Source organism: Talpa occidentalis, unplaced genomic scaffold, assembly GCF_014898055.3.
Source record: "Talpa occidentalis isolate TD23 unplaced genomic scaffold, MPIMG_talOcc4v2.1 talOcc4.12, whole genome shotgun sequence".
NCBI lineage: Eukaryota > Metazoa > Chordata > Mammalia > Eulipotyphla > Talpidae > Talpa > Talpa occidentalis.
The window spans coordinates 73,307,807-73,327,270 of record NW_023601212.1 but is presented as its reverse complement, the minus strand read 5'-3'; the positions used below and the strand labels follow the sequence as shown (position 1 = coordinate 73,327,270).

The window sequence follows — 19,464 nt, the reverse complement described above, 5'->3', positions numbered from 1 at the left end:
TCCCAGGGAGAATGGGGGCCTTCAGCCACACCAATGGCCAGGAGGGACCATGGGATTAGAGGCACTGCCCAGGCTCTGATCTGAGGAGCTGGCTTCATTCACTAGCAGAAAGAGGGGTCTAAGAGCAGCAAGTGACCCTGTGTCTCCTTCCTTCCCCCTGCAGCCATGAAGTCGGGGGGCACGCAGCTCAAGCTCATCATGACGTTCCAGAATTACGGGCAAGCACTGTTCAAACCCATGAAGTAAGTGGGGAAGGCTGCTTGGGTTGGGATGCAAGGTGTGGAGAGGGCCTATGTGGGAACTGACAGCGTGCAGTTCTCATTCTGTGATGGAAAATGTGGTGTTTCCTTCCAGAGGTAATTTGGGGTAAGCTATGGGTAACCACTCTTGGCTTCTCCCTATCATAACAAAACGGATGACACAAGGGTCCTGAACCCTCACCACCTACTTTTCCTGGCTTCCCTAGACTTGCTTCTCCTTACCTCATCCCCTAAATAAGATTGGAAATCCTCAGGGCAGTCATTCATATTCCATGAAAGCATTTTAAACAAGAATCTGGAATGTGGACACCAAAGAAAGTCAATGTTTTTACCCCCTCAGCACACCTCAGGGGTTAGCATACTTCTTCTCTGAAGGAACAGCTGGCAGATATTTTAGGTTCTGTAAGTCACATGGTCTGTGTCTCAGCAGTCACTCAGCTCTGCTCTCCTACCTTGGAAGCAGACAGACACTGTGTAAGTGAACAGTGTGGCTGTGTGCCAATAAAACTTTATTTATAAAGCCACCCACTGGCAGGTAGGCTGGATTCAACCTATGTATAGTTTGCCCTATTCTAGATAAAATAGAAATGGTGTTACCTAAATATATATCAAAACACTCAGTGGCACATGAAAAGTTGTGGGAATGGTAAAGGACATATGAAAGCCAACTACCCCAAGGAAATTCACTTTGAGGGCCTGAAGCTTATGGTGTCCACCCTAATGATCTGGGCACTTGGATTCCTCAAGGGATACAAGGCTGTCATCTTTTATTGGTGCACTGGCAAGAGTGAGTTTGTTGTGTTTATAGCATGGATTGAACTCCAGGTGCCCTCAAGGCCACGCAAGTCAGTGAGCCTGCTGGGCTGGATAAAGTCTGTGGCAAGCTGCGTGGACCACACGAGAACCAGCCATGTCTGCTGGTGCTCCCGATCTTAGCCTTCTGGCCTGATTTCTAATTTTTAAGATAAGCTAGAAGTAAGCTAGAAATGAGGATTTCTTTCTGATTTTATCTTCAAATTTAGAAGGCTTTCACATAATTTGCAGGTCAAGCAAACTATAGCTGCTCATTTGCAACTTATGGTTGAAAGTCCGTTTTTGAGCAGGCCTTAGTTTCTGGGCTTTTCTATTCCTCTGGATGGATGTCCTAGCTGGACTTCACAGGGGAGGGTAGCTCTGCCCAGGGCTTCCCCAGGATCTGCTGACCAGCTTCTGATCGAGGTATCCTGGAACTGGTGGGACTGATAACACCATTTACTCAGTCAGGCCTGAGGAAAAGCTGTGAACAGAGGTGAACAGAAACCAGGAGAAGGCAAAGACCTGGGGCTACTTATGGGGTAGAAAACGCTGAGCTAATTTGGAGTGAAGCTGCTGGCATCCACGTCAGGATCTGTGAGCAGTTGCCTCCTTCTGCTTTCTGTGCATGGAGGAGAAGCTCAGGTCTCTTTACAAGTATCCATAAAGCTTCCTGACCTGTCTCAGGAAGCGGACACTGCTAGCTTTGTGACTATGAGGGGTCTAGAAGGCCAACCTGACTCATGTAGCCCCCAACTCTCATGATGGATGATTTGGGAGAGGTGAGGCAGGAAGCGCCTGCACAACTGGAGGGTGCAAGTCCTGGGGTGGGTGTGGACTCTTTGGAATATTCTAGAGGGTGTGACTTCTGGGGGGTGAGGATGGGGCTTCTCAGGGAACTTTCTGGTCTCCGGGAGTTTCCTAGTGCCTCCAGCCTGTCTGTTTTGGGAACAGCCCCAAAAGGGCCTTTCAGAGTATACTCGGGCAGAGAGGCTCCTTCCAGGCCCTGATGTCATCTGAGGGAGGGAGGAGGTTGGGCAGGTGCGATTCCCCCGATGTGGGCTAGGGGAGGGATGGGGCTGGCCCCTTTCACTGGCAGTTATAGGAATCCAGACAATAGCTAGACATGATATCTTTACCACCCTCTTGGTGGGTACTCTCTTCAAAATCCAACCAAACATCTCAGGTATATTCAGAGGCACTGGGGAGTTCCTTCTGCTGACCCCCAAAAGTTGGTCTCTGTCTCTCAGGCAGTGCAGACCAGCAGCCCTCTGTAGATGCCTGGTACCAGAGAATCAAGTCAGATGGACTCAGGCTGCCCCTCCCCATTATCATTCCCCATCCCCTAAGCCCCCACCTCCACCCCAGTTAACCCCACCCCCCAGCATGGTGGGCACCGTCACCTCTGCGGGCACAGGAAGAGTTGAGATCAGAGGTCTGGCATCCTGCCTGTGACCCAGCAACTGTGACAGCCAAGGTCCAGAGCCTCCTAGGAAAGCTCACTAAACTCACCTTTATCCCACCTCTCCTCTGAATTTTCAAGGGGAAGGGGATCAGCATGGTGACTTTCCAGCATGTGGAGGCCAAGGCCATGGGCAGGCAGTCTGGGTGGGGCCCGTGTGGGTTGGTGTGGTCAGTGGGCTGAGTGGGGTGGCTGAGGCTGGATTACTGTGAACATGTGGCTCAGAGGTCCCAAGTGGTGCAGATGGGGGCTCACAAATGGCCAGTCCTCTCCTGGGTCAGGTCCAGGCATTTCCTGAGACTGGGTCCTCCTCTACCAGTCAAGCCTTGAGTCTGGCATTGATTGTGGTCCAGCAAGTGGCAACCTCCACTCCCCTGGTGACCTTGGGGAGCTGGGCCGAGATTGAGTTGCTTGTACATGCCTTTCCTGTCCTCCAAAGCCTGTGGTCAGAATATGAAAACAGCTGTGGTTTATGACCATAACATTAAAAAATTAAAATCTGTGATTAATAGTTCTCTTTAAGAAAATCTTTCTTCTCTAGGTTCATAATAGTTTTGTTAAGTTGTCAGTGGAATACTGTGAATTAATTGGGTGGTAGTCTTTTCCCTCTGAACTCTTGAAAGATGTAAGAGAGCGGGTCCAGCAAAGGGACAGTAGATGGGGCGGAGCTTGAGGGTCCTGGCAAGTGTCACTGATGGGTACGAGGGTGACATTGAACATTTAATAGTTTTATTCAGCCATCCCACCAACACTCACAGCCTGGCTGCCTACTCTAATCGCCAGGCTTGGGAAGTTCCTGCTCCTGGCGCTCCCTAAACTGTCATCTTATTGCCCCCCTACTGCTCAGGGTGGCCCAGGACTGGGGGCTGGTTCTCAGTTGGGGATCCACAGAGGTGTTCAGAAGGGAGGGGATAGGTACACTGTGGAAGGACATGGGCCATAGTAGCTGCCTGGGTTGGCTCTGATAGGACTGGCTACTACCCAGGGGTCGTCTTCTCCTAAATGTCTCTTAAATCCATGCTCCCCCTTCCATCCTCATGCTTCCTCTGGCACTGACTGGTGGGGGGGGGGGTTGGGCAGTCTCAGATGACTTCAGCTGAGGCCTGAGGATGAGTGTGAGGCACCACTGCTCTAGGTGGGCCTATACACTCCACAAGAGGCTGCAGCACGATAAGCCACATCATGTGGCTATTAAAGTTGAAGGAAAATGAAAGGAATATACAATTTAGTTCCTTGGTCTCACAGCTACATCTTGAGTGTCCGCTGCTCTCCTGGCTGGTGATTCCTCATTGGGCATAGAGGCACGGAACACCTCATCGCAGAAATCCTCCTGGCCAATACTGGGACTGAGCGTAGACAGTGAGGGAAGATGAGGCCAGGCAGCTGAATGGGGACAGCGGCCAGACCCTGGAGGGCATCTGGACCTGGATATGTTTTTTTGTTTTTGTTTTTCCCAGAAGCACCAGTCAGTCCTGCTGGAAAGGCTGCAGGGGCAAGGAGGTGGGGAGTGGCATGGCTTGATCAGCTGTCAGTGCCAGAGGAAGCATGAGGATAGAAGGGGGAGCATGGATTTAAGAGACATTTAGGAGAAGACAACCCCTGGGCATTGTGTGACTGGATATGGTAGGGCTGAGAGAGCAAAGGCTTCAGACTGGTGGCTGGTGCCTGGAGAGGTGTACTTCCAGAGAGGGGTATACATGGCAGCTGAGGGTGGAATATTACCCCAAAGAGCAGAGAACCCTGTGTCAGCCCTGCCACTTCCTTGCTTGTGTGACCATGCAAAGCTCACTTCCCCTTTCCGGGCCTTACGCCACGCAAGACTGGACTCCATGAGGCTGAGGTCTTCTGCCCCCAGCATCTTTGTGTTTCAGGTGGGGAAAGGTAGTGGGTCCCAGTATGAGTTGGATGGTAGGTTCAGTGGGAGTGGCAGGAGTGACTGGCAGAGCCCCCCACTGCCCTTCCCCGAGCTAATTCTTGCTCTTTTACTATTTCTGGGCACCTGTGGTTTTCAGTTCCAACCTGAAAACATCAGAGGGAAGATGAATATGTGGTGCCCTTGAATGGTGGCTGTTTAGAAAGTAGCATCTGGAGCTGGCTGGAAATCGGCTACAGAAGGGCTTCTGCTTGGTCCCTCCCCAGGGCCTGGTGAGGCTGTTTTAAGGTCTGTTGTCACCAAACACTGCCCTTGCAGCATTTGATTCAAAGGGTGGAGGGGATACTCAGCACTGAGATGCCTCTGTGCCTGTCTGGTAGCCTTGACAACAAGAATGCACCCCCAACACTGGCAGTTACAATTGCTGGTGTTCTGCAGATCCAGCCTTGCTTGCAAAAAAGAAGAAAGGGCCAGGTTCAGGGGAGTCTGAAATGGGTCATTCTGAGTCTGGTTAAATGAGCTCCTGTCATCCCAAGGCTCTGTGAAAGCCGGGGGATGGTGGAAAGGCCTGGATGCAGACAGGGTTGAGATCTTGGGGTGCAGAGTAGAGCCATGGGAGCCCGCATGGCATTGCCACAGTCACCATAAGGGGTTACCCAAGGACCTCATTACAGATGGGGAGACTGAACGAAGCTCAGGGCCACAGGAGATGTTCCCAAGGACACCTGAGGACACCCAAGGTCATCAAGCCATAGGACATGGGGCTGGAACTGCGCTCCATGCAGTTGGGTGCTGTTGTGCCCACTCGGGCCTCCATGCAGGTGTGTGTCCACGGGCTACCACTAGCCTTGAGGCCTTTCAAATGTAGGCTATTCTCTTAATTCCTTAACTTACAAAAACCATGGATAAAATTTATAAAAACAAAATTTATAAAACCCAAAACAACATACATTCGCATACCTGTATGAATGTTTGGGCTTCCGTAACAAAGCACCACAAACTGGTGGCTTAATGCAACAGAAACCCCTTCTCTCCCAGGTCTGGAGCCTGAAGTCAGAAATCAAAGAATAGACAGAGCCAGCTCCTGTGAGGCCATGGGGGAGGGTCCTATCTCCTCCTGCTTCTGGAGGCTGGCAATCCTTGGTGTTCTTTGGCTGGTGGTCACATCACCAGTCTCTGCTTCCATTGTCACATGACCTTCACCCTGTGTGTGTGTCTAAGACCCTCTTCTTACAAGGATGCCAAGTATCGGATTTAAGACCCACCTGAATCCACTATGACCTCTTCTTAAGTGCGAAGGATCTGCGAAGATCCTGTTTCCCTATAAGGCCACATTTTGAGGTGTTGGAGTTAGAACTTCAAGATATATTTTGGAGGGAGGAGCAATTCAATCCATTACAGCATCCAAGTAAGACATAGATTCCATGAATATCCAGCACCTCTTTCACTACCTGGGCTGACAAAAGGAATAAAGAGTCTTAATCTTTACTGCTAATCAATTCACTATGAACTCCCATGGGGCCTCTTTTTCTGTGTGTTGTATGAAGAGAGATCAGATTAGATCAAGAGCAAATATTATAAATGTTGGTAAAATCCAATAAAATTTTACTTTTACCAACATATAATAATATACCATTTCCATACCTTTTAAAAATTTATATTTCTATGAAATTATAACATTCCCAGGGAAGGCACAGAAATCATAGGCAGATATCCACAGACCAAGCAATACAGGTAATAGCACTAAGATCAAGAACAAATCCAGGGCCTCCTCAGTGGCGCAGCAATTGAACGCTGGGTTGCGAAGCTGCCCGCAGCCTCTGCAGCGTGGGTTCGATCCCCAGCTGCTCCCCGACCACCGGAGGAGGGTCCCACATGGCGCGCAGACCTCTCCTGCCGCCCGCTGCTCCCCTCAGCAGTGTACTTCGGTCCTTCTGCCTGCTCTGCTCCCCGCTCTGGCTCTGGTGAATTCTCTCACCCTCCCGCGCTTCTGACTGTACCCAGTGCTTGTATAAATAAATAAATAAAAATAAATCTTTAAAAAAAAAAGAAAATTAAAAAAAAAAAAAGAACAAATCCAACAAGCCTGGGTCCTTCATGCCCTTTGTTCCTGCCTCTCGAGGATAACTCCCCACTTCCTGTGGCTGACTGAGCTCTTGCTCCTTCAAGATTGGAGCCCTGTGCTCCCTCTGTGCCCACTCTGGTTCTATGTGGTCCATGTCTGGAGGTGCAGCTGGTGTGCCCCCACCCCACCCCACCCCACCCCACGCCCTGCCTCATGAATCTTTTTCCTCCGTGCAGAAACACCCTAATTTATTTGTCCCTTCTTTTGTTGATGGGCTTGTAGGTTGTTTCTGATTTGGAATATTATTAACAAAGCTGCTATTACTTTTCTTGTACTTTGGTGGCTCATTGTGGGGGGAGGGTGGGTATGCCAGAGACTGTGTGTCACAGGGTGGGTGTGGTCAGTTTCAGTAGGTTCTGCCAAAGCTGTCCAAAGGCTGCACAGTCTACAGTCCAGCACTCGGGATGAGAGTCCGGCAGGTGTGGGTCTGGCAGGATTCCTGATGTCTGTGATTGCCATGGGGGCTCCTTATGAATGGGTGTAAGGGTGCCCATCTGAGCCTGGAGAATTCACAGGCAGCACATGCCCAGCTACCTCTGGTCAAGCCAGTCTGACCCTTGGGTCCTCAGTCCACAACATGAGGGGCAGCAGGTCCCCTGCTGTAGTCAGGAAGAGCCACCAAGTGGGTCCCCTGTGTCTGTAGATCTCAGTGCATTTCAGGTACACATGGCTGAGGTGAGCCTGCAGATGGGGGTGCTTGCTTCTCTCTTCCTCCTTTTAATGTCTCAGAATGGCAGAAAGAACATTTTTCGAGGCCACTGTGCTGGGCCGTGTCTCTCTCCTCAGGATAAAGCTGTTTGTCATCGTCACATGTTTATTAGGGTTTTACATCAGTCTGACATGGAACAGGGCAGCCAGGTAGCTGGTACGTAAAGATGTTTGACCTTTTCAGCCATTGGAGATAGGCTTAATTTTCGTTATCAACTCTCCTTCAAGGAGGAGGAAATTGAGACGCAGAAAGCTTAAACATAAACAGGGAGCAGGCAGCAGGCCAGGGCTGGAGTCCAGGGTCTTGACCTTTAGGTCCCAGGCCCTTGGGATGACATCATACTGCGGCAAGCCCAGCCTGGGAGGTGGGGATCGGCATCCTACGGCCTGGGGTCTGTGCTAGGCAGGTGCTCACTCTTCCCAGCCAGTGGATTTTGAGAAGCACCATGCATGGTGAAGAGGCCTTATCATTCGGTTGTCTCCTGCTTGCTGTTTAGCAGGCTTTACAGAGTACAGGGCAGGGCCTCTAGACCCCTGTCCTGTCTAGCTGGGCCCAGTGCCTATGTGCCCTGTGTGCTGCAAACCTCACCACTAGCCACTGCTTTTCATTCCCTTTGCAATGAATAGAAATATGTGCTTGTGTCTATATCTCTGGAAAAAACTGTCCATGAACAGCTGTTTTGAGGCCTAGGAATTCCTCGCGGCCGAAATGCATAAACAGAGGCAACTGCAGAAAAATTTGCAGGCTGTGACAGTATTTGTAAATGCTGAAGCCAGAGCCACCCTCCAGCTCTTAGGAAGTGGAGCCACCAAATCTGGTCTCCAGGCAGTAGGGCCTGTGCTGCGAGAGGAAGTTCAGCAGGAGAGCAGCGCTTGTGACCTCGGTCTGAGCAGCCACCTCACTTGAGCTCCCCATGACCCAGGGGAGGGGCTCAAAGGATGGAGGGTCTGGGGTGCCCCTAAGGGGTAAGCAGACATGGCTGGGGGTTTAGGGACCTTGGGTCACACAAGGCTGTATACTGGGGACTGATGACCCCTTGTTGCCTCCAGGCCCTGCCAAGTCTTCCATGTGACTAGTGTCCAATTGGGGGTGAAATGGGGTCAGACTCTTAGATACGTATCATGTTGGGGCTGCCCCACACCTGCATTAGTAGTTAGTAGTACGGTACCCACAGACCCATCCCCTGCGGCCTAGGCAGGCCCTGCCCTCACAGGGACCCCCTAAACATTGGTGTGCTAGAAACCTGACTGTCATGAGCAACGACGAGCAAGTGATGGGGTGACCTTGGGATGCAAATTCTGGGGCCACCAGGGGCAGGAGTTTCTGCAATAATGGACTTGACTCCGGTGCAGTGTTTGTTCCTGGAACTGCTGCTAGAGACAGGGAGGTGACTGGGGTGACTGGGAGGTGACTGGGAGGTGCTGGCTTCCCTGACACCTCCCATCCTCCCTCTGGTGGGGTCTTCAGGTCCCCATGTGAGCACCCTTTAACAGGCTTAACAATGAACTGGGACTGAAGTCTTGTTATAAAATCGTGAAACCATTGCCCTGCTTCCACTTACCACTTTCGCAAGGAGAGGCTTTAAAGATACCTGGCAGAGGGGCTTTTATGTAGCAACATAATTATCATCTCTAGAGGTGGTGACATTTGCTATTTCTTCTCTTAGCAAGTTTAACTTTTACCGAGGTTTGTTGTCTCTATTTACAGTCTCAGGACTTAGGTATCTGTGCTGGAAGTCCTGAAACAACATCCTGTTTTCAATTTCCTTCCCATGTTCCATCAAATGAGGCTGGACTGTGAGGAGTGCACCTTGAGTAGCTGGGTTGCCTCCTCCACCACCTGTGGGCACGTCCCTGGCCAGGGTATTCATCTGTGCATCTGTGAGGTGGGGCCATGACCAGGGGCACAGTGGGCTCGCTGGCACAGTAGCAGGCCAGCCCAGTCCATTCACACTGGTGATTTTTCTCTGGAACTGTTGTAGGATTCATTCACACAGCACTGCTGGGGCCCTTCTGCAGGGCTTCCACAGTGCATCTAGTCTCATACCTTAGCCCCCCATGCTCCTACCCCAGACTCACCCCACCCTGCACTCTGACTGCCCCACATCATAGCAGATGGGGACAGGTACACCCAAATCATAGCAGATAGGGGGCAGATATGCCCACATCAGAGCAGCTGCAGGGGAAGGTGCACCACACATCATAGCATCTAGGAGACTGGTAACCCACCCCATAGCATCTTGTGGCAGGTGTACCCCACATCATAGCAACTGGGGGTGCAGGTGCACATACTAGGTGGTACTGCACAAAGAGCTTGATCATGGAGGAGTCAGCAGGAAGTAGCTGACCCCATTAGGGTGAACAAGGCTGACTCCATTAGCAGCTCAGGTCCTTTTGTGAATCTTGTCTTAAGGCCCTGATGTGAATGGGAGAGCTTTGTGGGCAGAAAGACCCCCTTGGCATTTGGAGCAGAGGCCTGAGGGTGGGCATCAGGTGGTGGGAGAGCAGATGAAGATGAAGAACTGAGGGTTCCAGAACACTTCAGAGTCACTGCTGGAGCTCAGTTTAGTCATGTGCTCTTCCTCTGTGCTGGGCAACCACAGCCGGTGGTGGCGGCGGGCCGGGGTGGGGGTGGGGGTGGAGAGCTCAGAGCCAGCAGGGTGGCAAGAGCTGCACAAGGCAGGAGGACTGAAGGAAGGAGTCCAGACTATTGAATGAAAAACTCTTGAGCTGGGTATTGCAGGGTGAATAGGAGTTTTCCTGAGTGTGGAAAGACTTCTAGGCATGTGCCCAACACTAAAGCTTGGGGAACCACTGAGCAAGCGGTTAGGAGTTTCCAAGGATTTGCTGTTCTCTTGATGATTCTTTGCATTTGCTCTCCACTGGGGCGCTTATCCCGGCCCCAAAGGCAAACAGATTGCCCAATAGCCAGTCACTGGATATGGAGCCAGGAGAGGCCTGGACTGACCAGAGGTGGACAAGAACCCTTTTGTGTTCATGCCCAGCTTAGGCTGTCTTCCAAGCCAGCTCCCCACCCTCTTGGCTGTGCCAGAGCTTCCTGGCTTCCAGGAGGTTTAGCATCCTCCCTGTGGGGTGCCAGGCTGGGATCCTTAGTCAGATCCCCATTCACGCTGCAAGAAGGCCATAGTCCTATGAGGCTACTGTAGATCTTAGGCTCATAGTTGCCAGGTCTCTTGCATAGAGGGGTCTCCCTGACCCTGTTTCAAAAGTTCTCCTCTTATAAACTTGGCGATTGAGTCTGTTCTTCTACACTCCCATCAGCCTGGCAGAGTCGCTGGGCTCCAGCTGAGTCCCTGCTGCAGGCCAGGTGCTGTTTTAAGCCTTAGATATTCAGTGGTAAACAAGATGCAGAAGGTCCCAGCTGGCACGGAGCCTGCATTCTGGTGGGAAGTCAATAGACATGTAAACAGACAAAAAGGAATATTTCAGAGGGTCAGTGCCTTGGAGAGGATTCAAGCTGAGGGCCGTGGCAGAGATGGCTTTGTAACAGGCAGGGCCTCTCTGGTGTTCATGAGCTCATCCCACAGATAGGCAGTTGACTAATAGGCAAAAACACTCTTGTATGTAGAAGCTGCCCAGGTCATGTGATTGAAGGTGGCATTTAAGCTGAGACCTGAACAACAAGGTGAAAACCAGGCCTGTGAAGGTTAGAGCACACCATTCTTGCAGTCTGGGTCCCAAGTCTGAGGCAGGTGGGGGAGGCTGGGTCCCAAGTCTGAGGCAGGTGGGGGAGGCAGGAAAGCTGAGGGCCCAGAGTAACACCTTTCCCCCACTTCCTCCCTGTCCTGTTCCATGACAGGAGCCAAGGGGTAGCTTTATGCAGAGCTGCTTGCATTAAAGGAACATGAACATGTATATGTGTGTATTGCACATGCCTGTACTTGTGTGTACATACACTGTGTTTACATATGTGTGCATGGGTGTGTGTGTGCATGCATGTATGCATGTGTACATGTGTGGGGAGCTAGGTTCCTTCCAGTCTAATTATGGCCTGAAGCTGGGTATTGGTTTAGGGCCCTGCAGGGAGATGGTCCCCTTAGATGTACAATGAAGTTTGACACTAATGGGCTCAGATGTAAAGACAAGAGCATCCTGGTGTCTCAGCACAAGTGGGGCTCCTCACTGCTGCATGTATGGAGTTGAGGGTTCTGGGTGCACCTCTGTTGGACACTCAGCCTGGTTGATGCACAGATACCATGTTTCATAGTGACATTTTCCTTACAGGCCAATGGTTGAAGGACATTAGGTTGTCTCTAATTTCGTGGATTCTTTTTATAGTCAGAAAAAAAATGGACTTCATTGAAAAGCCAATAAGCAACAACCTGTAACAGGCTTTTGAGAGTCTCCTGAGGCCCCCACTACTCCTGCCTCCCCCCACCCCGTCATTAGCAGCAGGACGATGCAGGTCCAGAGGTGGTTCCAAGATGCAACAGTTAGGACCCCAGCTCAGTCTGTCCCACTGTGGCCCAGAAAAACCTTTTTCCTAGGATCCAAGAGGCCCCCATCCAGCTATGGAGAACACAGTAGCCCGCTTTGCCCTCTGCCCCCAGCTGGCTGAACTCTGTGTGGACAGGTACGTGGTCGAGCTGCCCCTACACCAAGCAGCTGAGGTTCCTTAGCTACCCAAACACCCCACTGATTTGCCATCAACAAAATGGTGTTAGCTTGGGCTGACCACAAATACAAAGTCAGTTGTCTTCTGCTCCTGTTTGGCAGCTTGGTAAAAAAAGAAGGAACAGGAAATTAGTAGCAATTCTATAACAGGCAGGTAAATGAATAAACTGTACAGACAACATGCTAAAGCTTTCAGAGAATGTTCTGGGCTGTGCCCAGCTTTGCCCCAGTTCACAGAAGGGGAAGCCGGGGCCTGAACGTGGGACCCAGGCTCTCACTACCTAATCTTGGCAGGCGCCTGCCCAGGCCAACGGTGCCATTGTTTCCTTGGGGGCTTCTGGAAAAGATTATCCTTTGTCTAAAATCAGAGCAAGCAAGTCATTTTTTCCAAAAACATTCTTCTGACCAACAATATTGAGTATTTTTGTATTTTCTCTGGTTATGACAGTCTCTGGCATGCCTGCTGGTGTGTGGCAGTTGTCCTAGTTGTCATGAAGGGAGGGGGGATTAAAAGGAAGGTAGGAAATGTGGTCTTTGTTTTCCTTGTACTGGGAAAGAAAATGAGGGTCAGGGCTCTATTCAAGAGTGTTTAATTGCATCTGGTTGTTTTTTACACCCCAAAAAGAAATTTGGCAGACTGAAATCTCTTTCGACAGCACAGAGAAGGCGTCCCTAACCTCTGGATTCTGTTTATTGTTCCTCCTGGAGGAAAAGCAACATTATCGAATACCCTTGTTGTTAAATATTTAATCCATGATCTAGGAGATTGGGGCATAGTAGTTTCCTCGTGTTTATATTCCTTTGAGTGAAATGATGAGCCCCAAGCTTACATATGGAAAGAAGCAATGTGCACCTACACTTTCAGGGTTCCTGGAGGAAGCACATTTGTTCCCATTTTATTTAATTCTCTGTTCAAACAAAGCCAAGGACCTTGGATGAGCTCACAGGTGGGTGCTTAAAACATGTAGATAAGAAACTTCTGAGCAAATCCATTTCCCCCTTTGCTCTTGAAATCAAGTGTGAACCATTACAATTATTTTTAAATGGGCTTCAGACTTTCTTTATAGTTACAAATCTCCTTTGAATCATTTTCAAATTGGTTTTCATTAAATTGCCCAAGGAGTTTCAAGAGTCTCTTCTGAGTTAATTCTTCCACCCGACTGAGGAGTGGCTTTCCTCCTTCTGCTTTGAAGAGCTATGGTGGGGTCTCCTGGACACTCTGGGAGATGGGCTTGGTCACCTTGTTATAGAGCAACCCCGATATTAAACGGGTTCCTGGCTGTGGGTCCTCACCCGCTCGCTTTAAAGGGACTTATGAATACTCTACTACAGACACACGCAAAAGGGTTAATAAAAGGTTTATTTACAAGAGAAAAAGAAATAAGGAAAATGTACAACTCAGGGAGAAAATAGGGAAATAAAGTCTTTAATGCATCCTACCCGATCCGACGACCTGGAAACCCAAAGTCACTCTCAGAGCTGGCCGGATGCTGCGAGCTGGCCGAGAGCCCAAAAATGGAGAGAGCGCCCCAAAGCCCATGTGTCTGCCTTTTGTATCCACCTGGCTGCTTAACCCCACCCTCAGGTCCCAGCCACCTTCCCTTTGGTGGTGATGGGATTTGGAGTTCCCAGTGTCTTTGGCTTTGACCTGGGGTGGGGGTGGAGTCCACAAAGCCTATAAGGAATTTGCTTTGGGACATCCTTTTCCCCCTAACAACCTGAATGGCAGGACCTCACCGACTGGCTCTGAGGCTCTGGCCGTGGCTCATTGTGTGGCCGGTGGAGAATGTGCTGGTTTTTGCCCGAGCCACAAAATGCCAGGAACAAAGCCCATCCACTGGGCCTGCTCATGATGAGATCGTCAGAGAAAATATGCCAAGATTCAAAATAGGTTGGTAGGAGTCTCCTACCAACCTGGTCTTGGCGTGGTGATTTTCTCCCCCATTAGTTCTGGAAAGGGAGACCTTGGTGGCAAGGTGCTGAGTCCCTGGAACCCCTGGAACCGGAGTCCCTGCAGTCTTCTGCAGCTGCACAAGGCCAGGGTCCCTGGAGGGGGTCAGCTCTGTGTACTTACAGGTGGCATCAAAGCCGGGGTGAATGAGCGGCATGAAGATACTGCTAGGCCTGCACCCCAATTCCCATCACACCCCAGGGTGTGCTCTCTACCAGGCCCCACAGAGAGCAATCCAGAGGCAGTCAACAGGGAGCCCTTCCCTACCAGAGGGACTTTCGGGCATGGATTAGAAGGTCCTGGGGTAACCCTAGTGCCTCTGCACTCATGTGAAGTAGGCATGCTTTCCAGGCTAGAGGGGGCTGCTAGTGAGCCTTCTGCTAAGTGCTCATTACTAAGTCCCTGCATGGTGAGGAATTTGTCGGCCGTTAGGCAGGCCTACACATAATTCAGAACATTGCCTTTCTTCTTCTGGGCTTTCTGCTGGCCCCACTTCAGTCCCTCTGACTTGCACAGGCAGCAAGTTGGTGAGCAGGGACAGGGGCCGCCCCCCAATTCTGTATGCAGCACCGAGTCTCCAGAGCTTTAGTTCTAGCAGCAGAGAGGGTCAGATGTAGCCTGTAGCCCATTAAGAGAGAGTGAATGGACAGACCAGCTCCAGAGATTTTAATAAGGTCAGCTTGTTTTACCAAACAAACAGATTCCCACCCCCAGATGGGGCCAGGACGAGTGATGCCAAAATTAGTGGGAGATCTTGATGGTGTGCCCCAAGACTGAACCATCACGCTGAAGTGACTGCCGGGGGAGGCCCTCCTCTCTCCTTCCAGAACATCTACCAGCTGAAAACCTGATATTAAACAGCTTAATATATCTCTTTAATGACAAGGTGGCTGTTTTCTGCTGTGTGAGTGACAGGAAGATTATCCAAGATAGAAAGGCTAATTTTTGCCTCCTTGCTTTCATTTGGTGAGTCAGGGATCCCTTGTGTGTTCAGGAGGAAAAAGGAAGTGTCTACCTTATCTGGGGCTTTGCCTCAAGGCATCCCTTCTGTAGCAGGTTAGAAGAAGTCCCCAGGGGATTAAACCCTAATTCCTGGAACTGTGAATGGAACCCTGTTAGGAAAAGGGGTCTTTGAAGATGTGGTGAAGTCGAAGATCTTGGGATGAGGGGATCATCCTGGAGTAGCATGGCGGGCCTCAAATGCAATCATGTGTCCTTGTAAGGGGGATTTTTGGCACATGGAAACCAAAGCAGGCTACGTATGATGGAGGTGGGGACTGCAGTGATATGGTCACAAGCCAGGGGACACCTGGATCACCAGGAGCTGGAAGAGGCAAAAGTACCCTCCCTGGGATCTTCAGAGGGAGTGTGATCTGCCCACACCTTAATTTTGGACTTCTGGTCTCTAGACTGTGAGGGAAAACATTCCTGTTATTTTAAGCCCCTGTTTGTGTGTGACAAGTGGGCTTTGGGTCAGCAGCCTCTGCTCCTCCCTCACCAGTGGCCTTGTCTGAGCCAGCCCCAGTCCTCGTCTGTGAAGTGGTCTAGCAATGGCTGCCTTCTAGAATTGTGCTGATGGGGTGAGTCAGTGATGTGAAGCTGAGGACAGAATCAGGCGTGGAGAAAGTTCTAAGTTTGCTTTTATAATAGCATTGGAACATTGGTATTTGCTGTTATCAGTAACATTGACTTATTGAGGGTTGCTGTTGTTGATAATATTGACAATGGAGTCTGCTGTTATCAAAACAGAATATTGGCGTGTGGGCTGTTATCAAAAGCAACATAGAATAATGGGGCTTAGTGTCATTGATAACATTGTTTTGCTGTTATCAATAACATATTGAATATTGGGTTTTCTGCCATCAATAGCATCTTGAATAAATTAATAAAAAAGGGTGTTTGTGGACCTGCTGCCAGACCCGCAGGCAGCTCAGGGGTAGCGCAGGCTTGTCCCAGGTGGGGCTTCCTGCTCCAGCCATGCCCACCGGTGCTGGCTCTCTTCACCCATTGTGGACCTTCTCTCACCTGTCCTTTGGACATTCTTGCCTGTCCTTTGGCCCCACCTGTGTCCAGACAGGGGCTCTTGTCCAGCAGACTCAGCACACCTCTGGAGTATCAGGTAGTGCTGGGTACAAAAGTTGGCCATGCCTCTTACCAGCTTTGGAAAGTATACTTCATCTCCTCTGCCTCCATTTCCTCATCTGTAAAATGGGAAAACAATGGCTTTAAGTTCCCAAGTTGCTACATGTAAATGAGACAAAGTAAGCATTGGATAGTGTTGCTATACCATAATGTATATATACACACATTATATATGCACAATATAGCATCTATCACTGTATGTGTATATATACATGCATATACTCACATACATGCATATATACACACACACACATATATGTATAACTGCTGGAGGCAGAGCCTATAAAATCCATGGCCTCTGCCAGTAGTATTGCTGGGAATGGTAGGACCTTACAGCTTGCAGTCCTGTGACTGACAGTAGAAGGCCCCAGCCATGTGAGACTGACATGCGTTCTTTGTTGGGTCTCATTGGGACCCAAATTCCTTGACAGACAGCATGCTACTCCCTGCAGCTCTCAGCAAATGTGTAGCACTGCTCCTGCCTTTGTCCCACGCATGTTTATCCGGCACCTACTGCATACCAGGCACTGTTTTCACAGGGCACTCAGCTCGCAGTTAGAGCCAGATAAACGTTGGCCTTTATTTCTTCACAGGTTTTGGTAATAAGTTGCCAATTTCCTCTATTTTTAACCAAAGCAAAAGTTTTCTGTTTTCCCACAAATTAAGGAACATTAAGCTGTTAGTAGTGGCAGTGGGAACTGACAACAGGGGGAGGGAGTGTTTGTGACTGCGTAAAGGGTTGGAGGAAGTCACAGTGACACGCTGGGAAGGGCAGGAGAGTGCAGTGTGGTGGGGCAGGCATGCTGTTACCTATTTCCTTCCCACAAAATCACCATTGCTAGAGAGGTCCTGAGGTTCAGAGACACCAAATCAAACATTCACTTAGACCTGCGCGGGATTGGGGTCGGGGCACCTTGTTCTAGCCCAAGACCTGCACTGTGATTTTGCAGACACTCTTCCACTTTCTCACCTCAGACTTTCTCATCATTAAAATGAGACCCTTGGCCCAGTCCAGGGACAGGCATGGGGTGCTCTTGGATTCTGCATCTCTTTGGTTTCTGTAAAAATAGGGGCACCCCGTCTCAGAACATTCTTGTTGTTTCTTGTAAGTGTGATATGTTTCAGCAGTGATGGCAATGACCAGATCTGAGGAAATAGGATGTCATAGCTTTCCAGACTGGGAAGCTAAATCACTGTGTCCTTGTGCTGCTTTAGTGTTGCCAAGGATTGTGTGTTCATTTCCTTCTGTTGCTATGTGGAATTCTGCAAATTTAGTGGCTTGAAGCAACACAATTTTTTTCTCTTACATTTCTGGAGGTTAGAAATCCCAAATGAATCTGCAGGCTGTGTTTCTTTTGGAGGCTCTGGGGAGAACCTATATCCTTGCTTTCTCCAGATTCTAGAAACTGCTACATTCCTTGGCTTCCAGCCCCTTTCTTTACCCTCAGATGCCTTGGACAATGGGCCCAGATAATCCAGAATAATCCCCTTCTCAAGACCCTTCACTTAATCACATCTGCAAAGTGTCTTTGCCATTTGAGATAGCATATCCACAGGTTCTGGCAATTCAGGGCCACAGATTGCCTGGGAGAGGTCAACATAGTAGTCATTCTCACATTAGTATGAATAACCAGTCAGTTCTTATTGTGTTCCTTTGGAGCTAAAGGAAGTCCTTCTAAAGGAAGGAGCTTTAGGTCAGCTGTAGAGAAGAGGGAGAGAGAGAATGTTGAGGTGTGGGGGTCCCTTTTCAGGATTTTAGGGGACTTGAGGGTGTAAGAGGTGCTCAGTGTACTCCCAAGTCTCATCCTCCAATGTCTGCTTTCTAATCTCTGGATGATCGTGCAAGCCAGGTGGTGGAGATGTGTGTTTGGGGCCTTTCTGTGAGAGCAGAGCTCATCCCAAGGAGGATGTCAGCCCTTCTGCATTTCACCCAGTTCTGCCTTTTCTCCCTTGGATTCTCCCAATCTCACAGCCAAGGCCATCTTTCATTGTAATGGTCACCTCAACTATGGTTTTACACAATTTCTCAGCTGATGTTTTATGAGGAAAGTCAGCCTTTCAGCATTTTCTTTTCCACCTGCACAAACCCGTGGCCAGGTGTGCATTGTTCTGACGTTAAAGGCAACAACAAGGGGCTCCAGCCACAAAGTGCTCCTGTGTGGCAGCAGCAGCCCCCAGGAGGGTCTGGTCATACCTGGAGGCTCTCCAACCCTGGTCTACTCGGGTTCTTGGTGTGTCCCTCCAGGTTTGTGCTGCCTCGGGTGCTGTTCCAGGAAAACCTCACCCCAGCTGCCTGGTGACTCCACCTTGCCAGGGTGCTCAGCCAGCCCCACAGTGTCCGATAGCATCTCCTTTCACATCAACATGTCCCCACCCAGAAAAAAGCCCAGAGCCTGGGGCGCAAGCACCTGTCCTCCCACACCTGGGCATGCCTTCCTCCCAGACGCTTGAGAGGAAGAAGAGGCTGCCAGGTGCTCAGGTTCAGTACTTTTCCAAAGTGCTTTCCCCAAACTGCTGAGTCAGTCACAGCACCTTCTATTCTCTGTGCAGTTTAGGAAGTGGCGGGAAGATGGTCATACCTCCCAGCGTGGTGCACGTTCCCCCTCCAGCCCCTTCCCGTGTGAGAAGACCTCACTCCCCTGCCCTACCCAGCACCCTGTGTACCCCGTCTGTATCCTGAGCAGCAGCAGCATATCCTGGCCGGCCTGATGGGCCAAGATTGAAGGCGCCCTGTCTCAGACTCTCAGTTCTTCGCTGTGTGCTGATTGGCTTGTACTCACATCCTGCTGGCATGGAGCAGCAGGATTTGGTATGGGGTTCTTCGCCAGATGGTCCTTTGCCCCTTCTGGGGCTGTTGGCAGGCTGGGCTGGACCCTGGCTTCCCTCCATCTTTGCAGCACACAGCTCACATGCCTTCACGACCTCCTTTTAGTTTGGGCAAAGTTTGCACAGTAGGATGGGGCCTGGCTGTGGGTGGGGGTGGCGGCCCTGTCCTTCTTTGATGTCCTTAACAAACCAGTCACACATCTTTCCTTGGCACACACTCACCTTCCTTCCACCAGCTCTCTGTGTGTGCGTGTGAGTGTGTACGTGCCTGTGAAAGGAGGAGCCATATTTAGTTGCCACATCCCGTGAGGGGCCAGGTGCTCTCCCCAGAGCCTTGTCCAGTGATCTTTTGGGGAAGGAGGTGGAGAAAGTGTCTTCTTTTTAAAATCAGCTGGGGGAGCTGAGGGTCAGAACATTTAGCTCACTCTCCCAGTCCTTCCAGCTGGTGACAGCGACACATCTGCCCACTGCCAGTCCAGGCACCCATATTCTGTCTTAGAGGACTATGTGTTCCTGCCAAGCCCACCTGTCCGAGTGTCTGCCTCCCCTGCAGGAACCTCCTGGGTGCCCCGCTTATTTCTGGGCCTATCAGGACATAAAATTGGGCCTTGTCTGTGGTGCTCATAACCTATTGGAGCCTTAAAACTGTTTGAGTATTCTGCCATCTGGAGCGTGGCCTGAAGAAGACAG

At 50.3% G+C, this 19,464-nt stretch overlaps 1 protein-coding gene across 1 annotated transcript in view; it reads left to right on the top strand.

Annotated features, from left to right (window-relative positions):
- The window catches only part of FAM20C (FAM20C golgi associated secretory pathway kinase), a 50,489-nt gene that overhangs the window by 11,265 nt on the left and 19,760 nt on the right, over nucleotides 1-19,464 (top strand). The window contains exon 3 of the mRNA XM_037506754.2: nucleotides 164-242. Within this exon, the coding sequence (XP_037362651.1) occupies nucleotides 164-242 (79 nt within the window). The remainder of the gene's footprint in view (nucleotides 1-163; nucleotides 243-19,464) is intronic.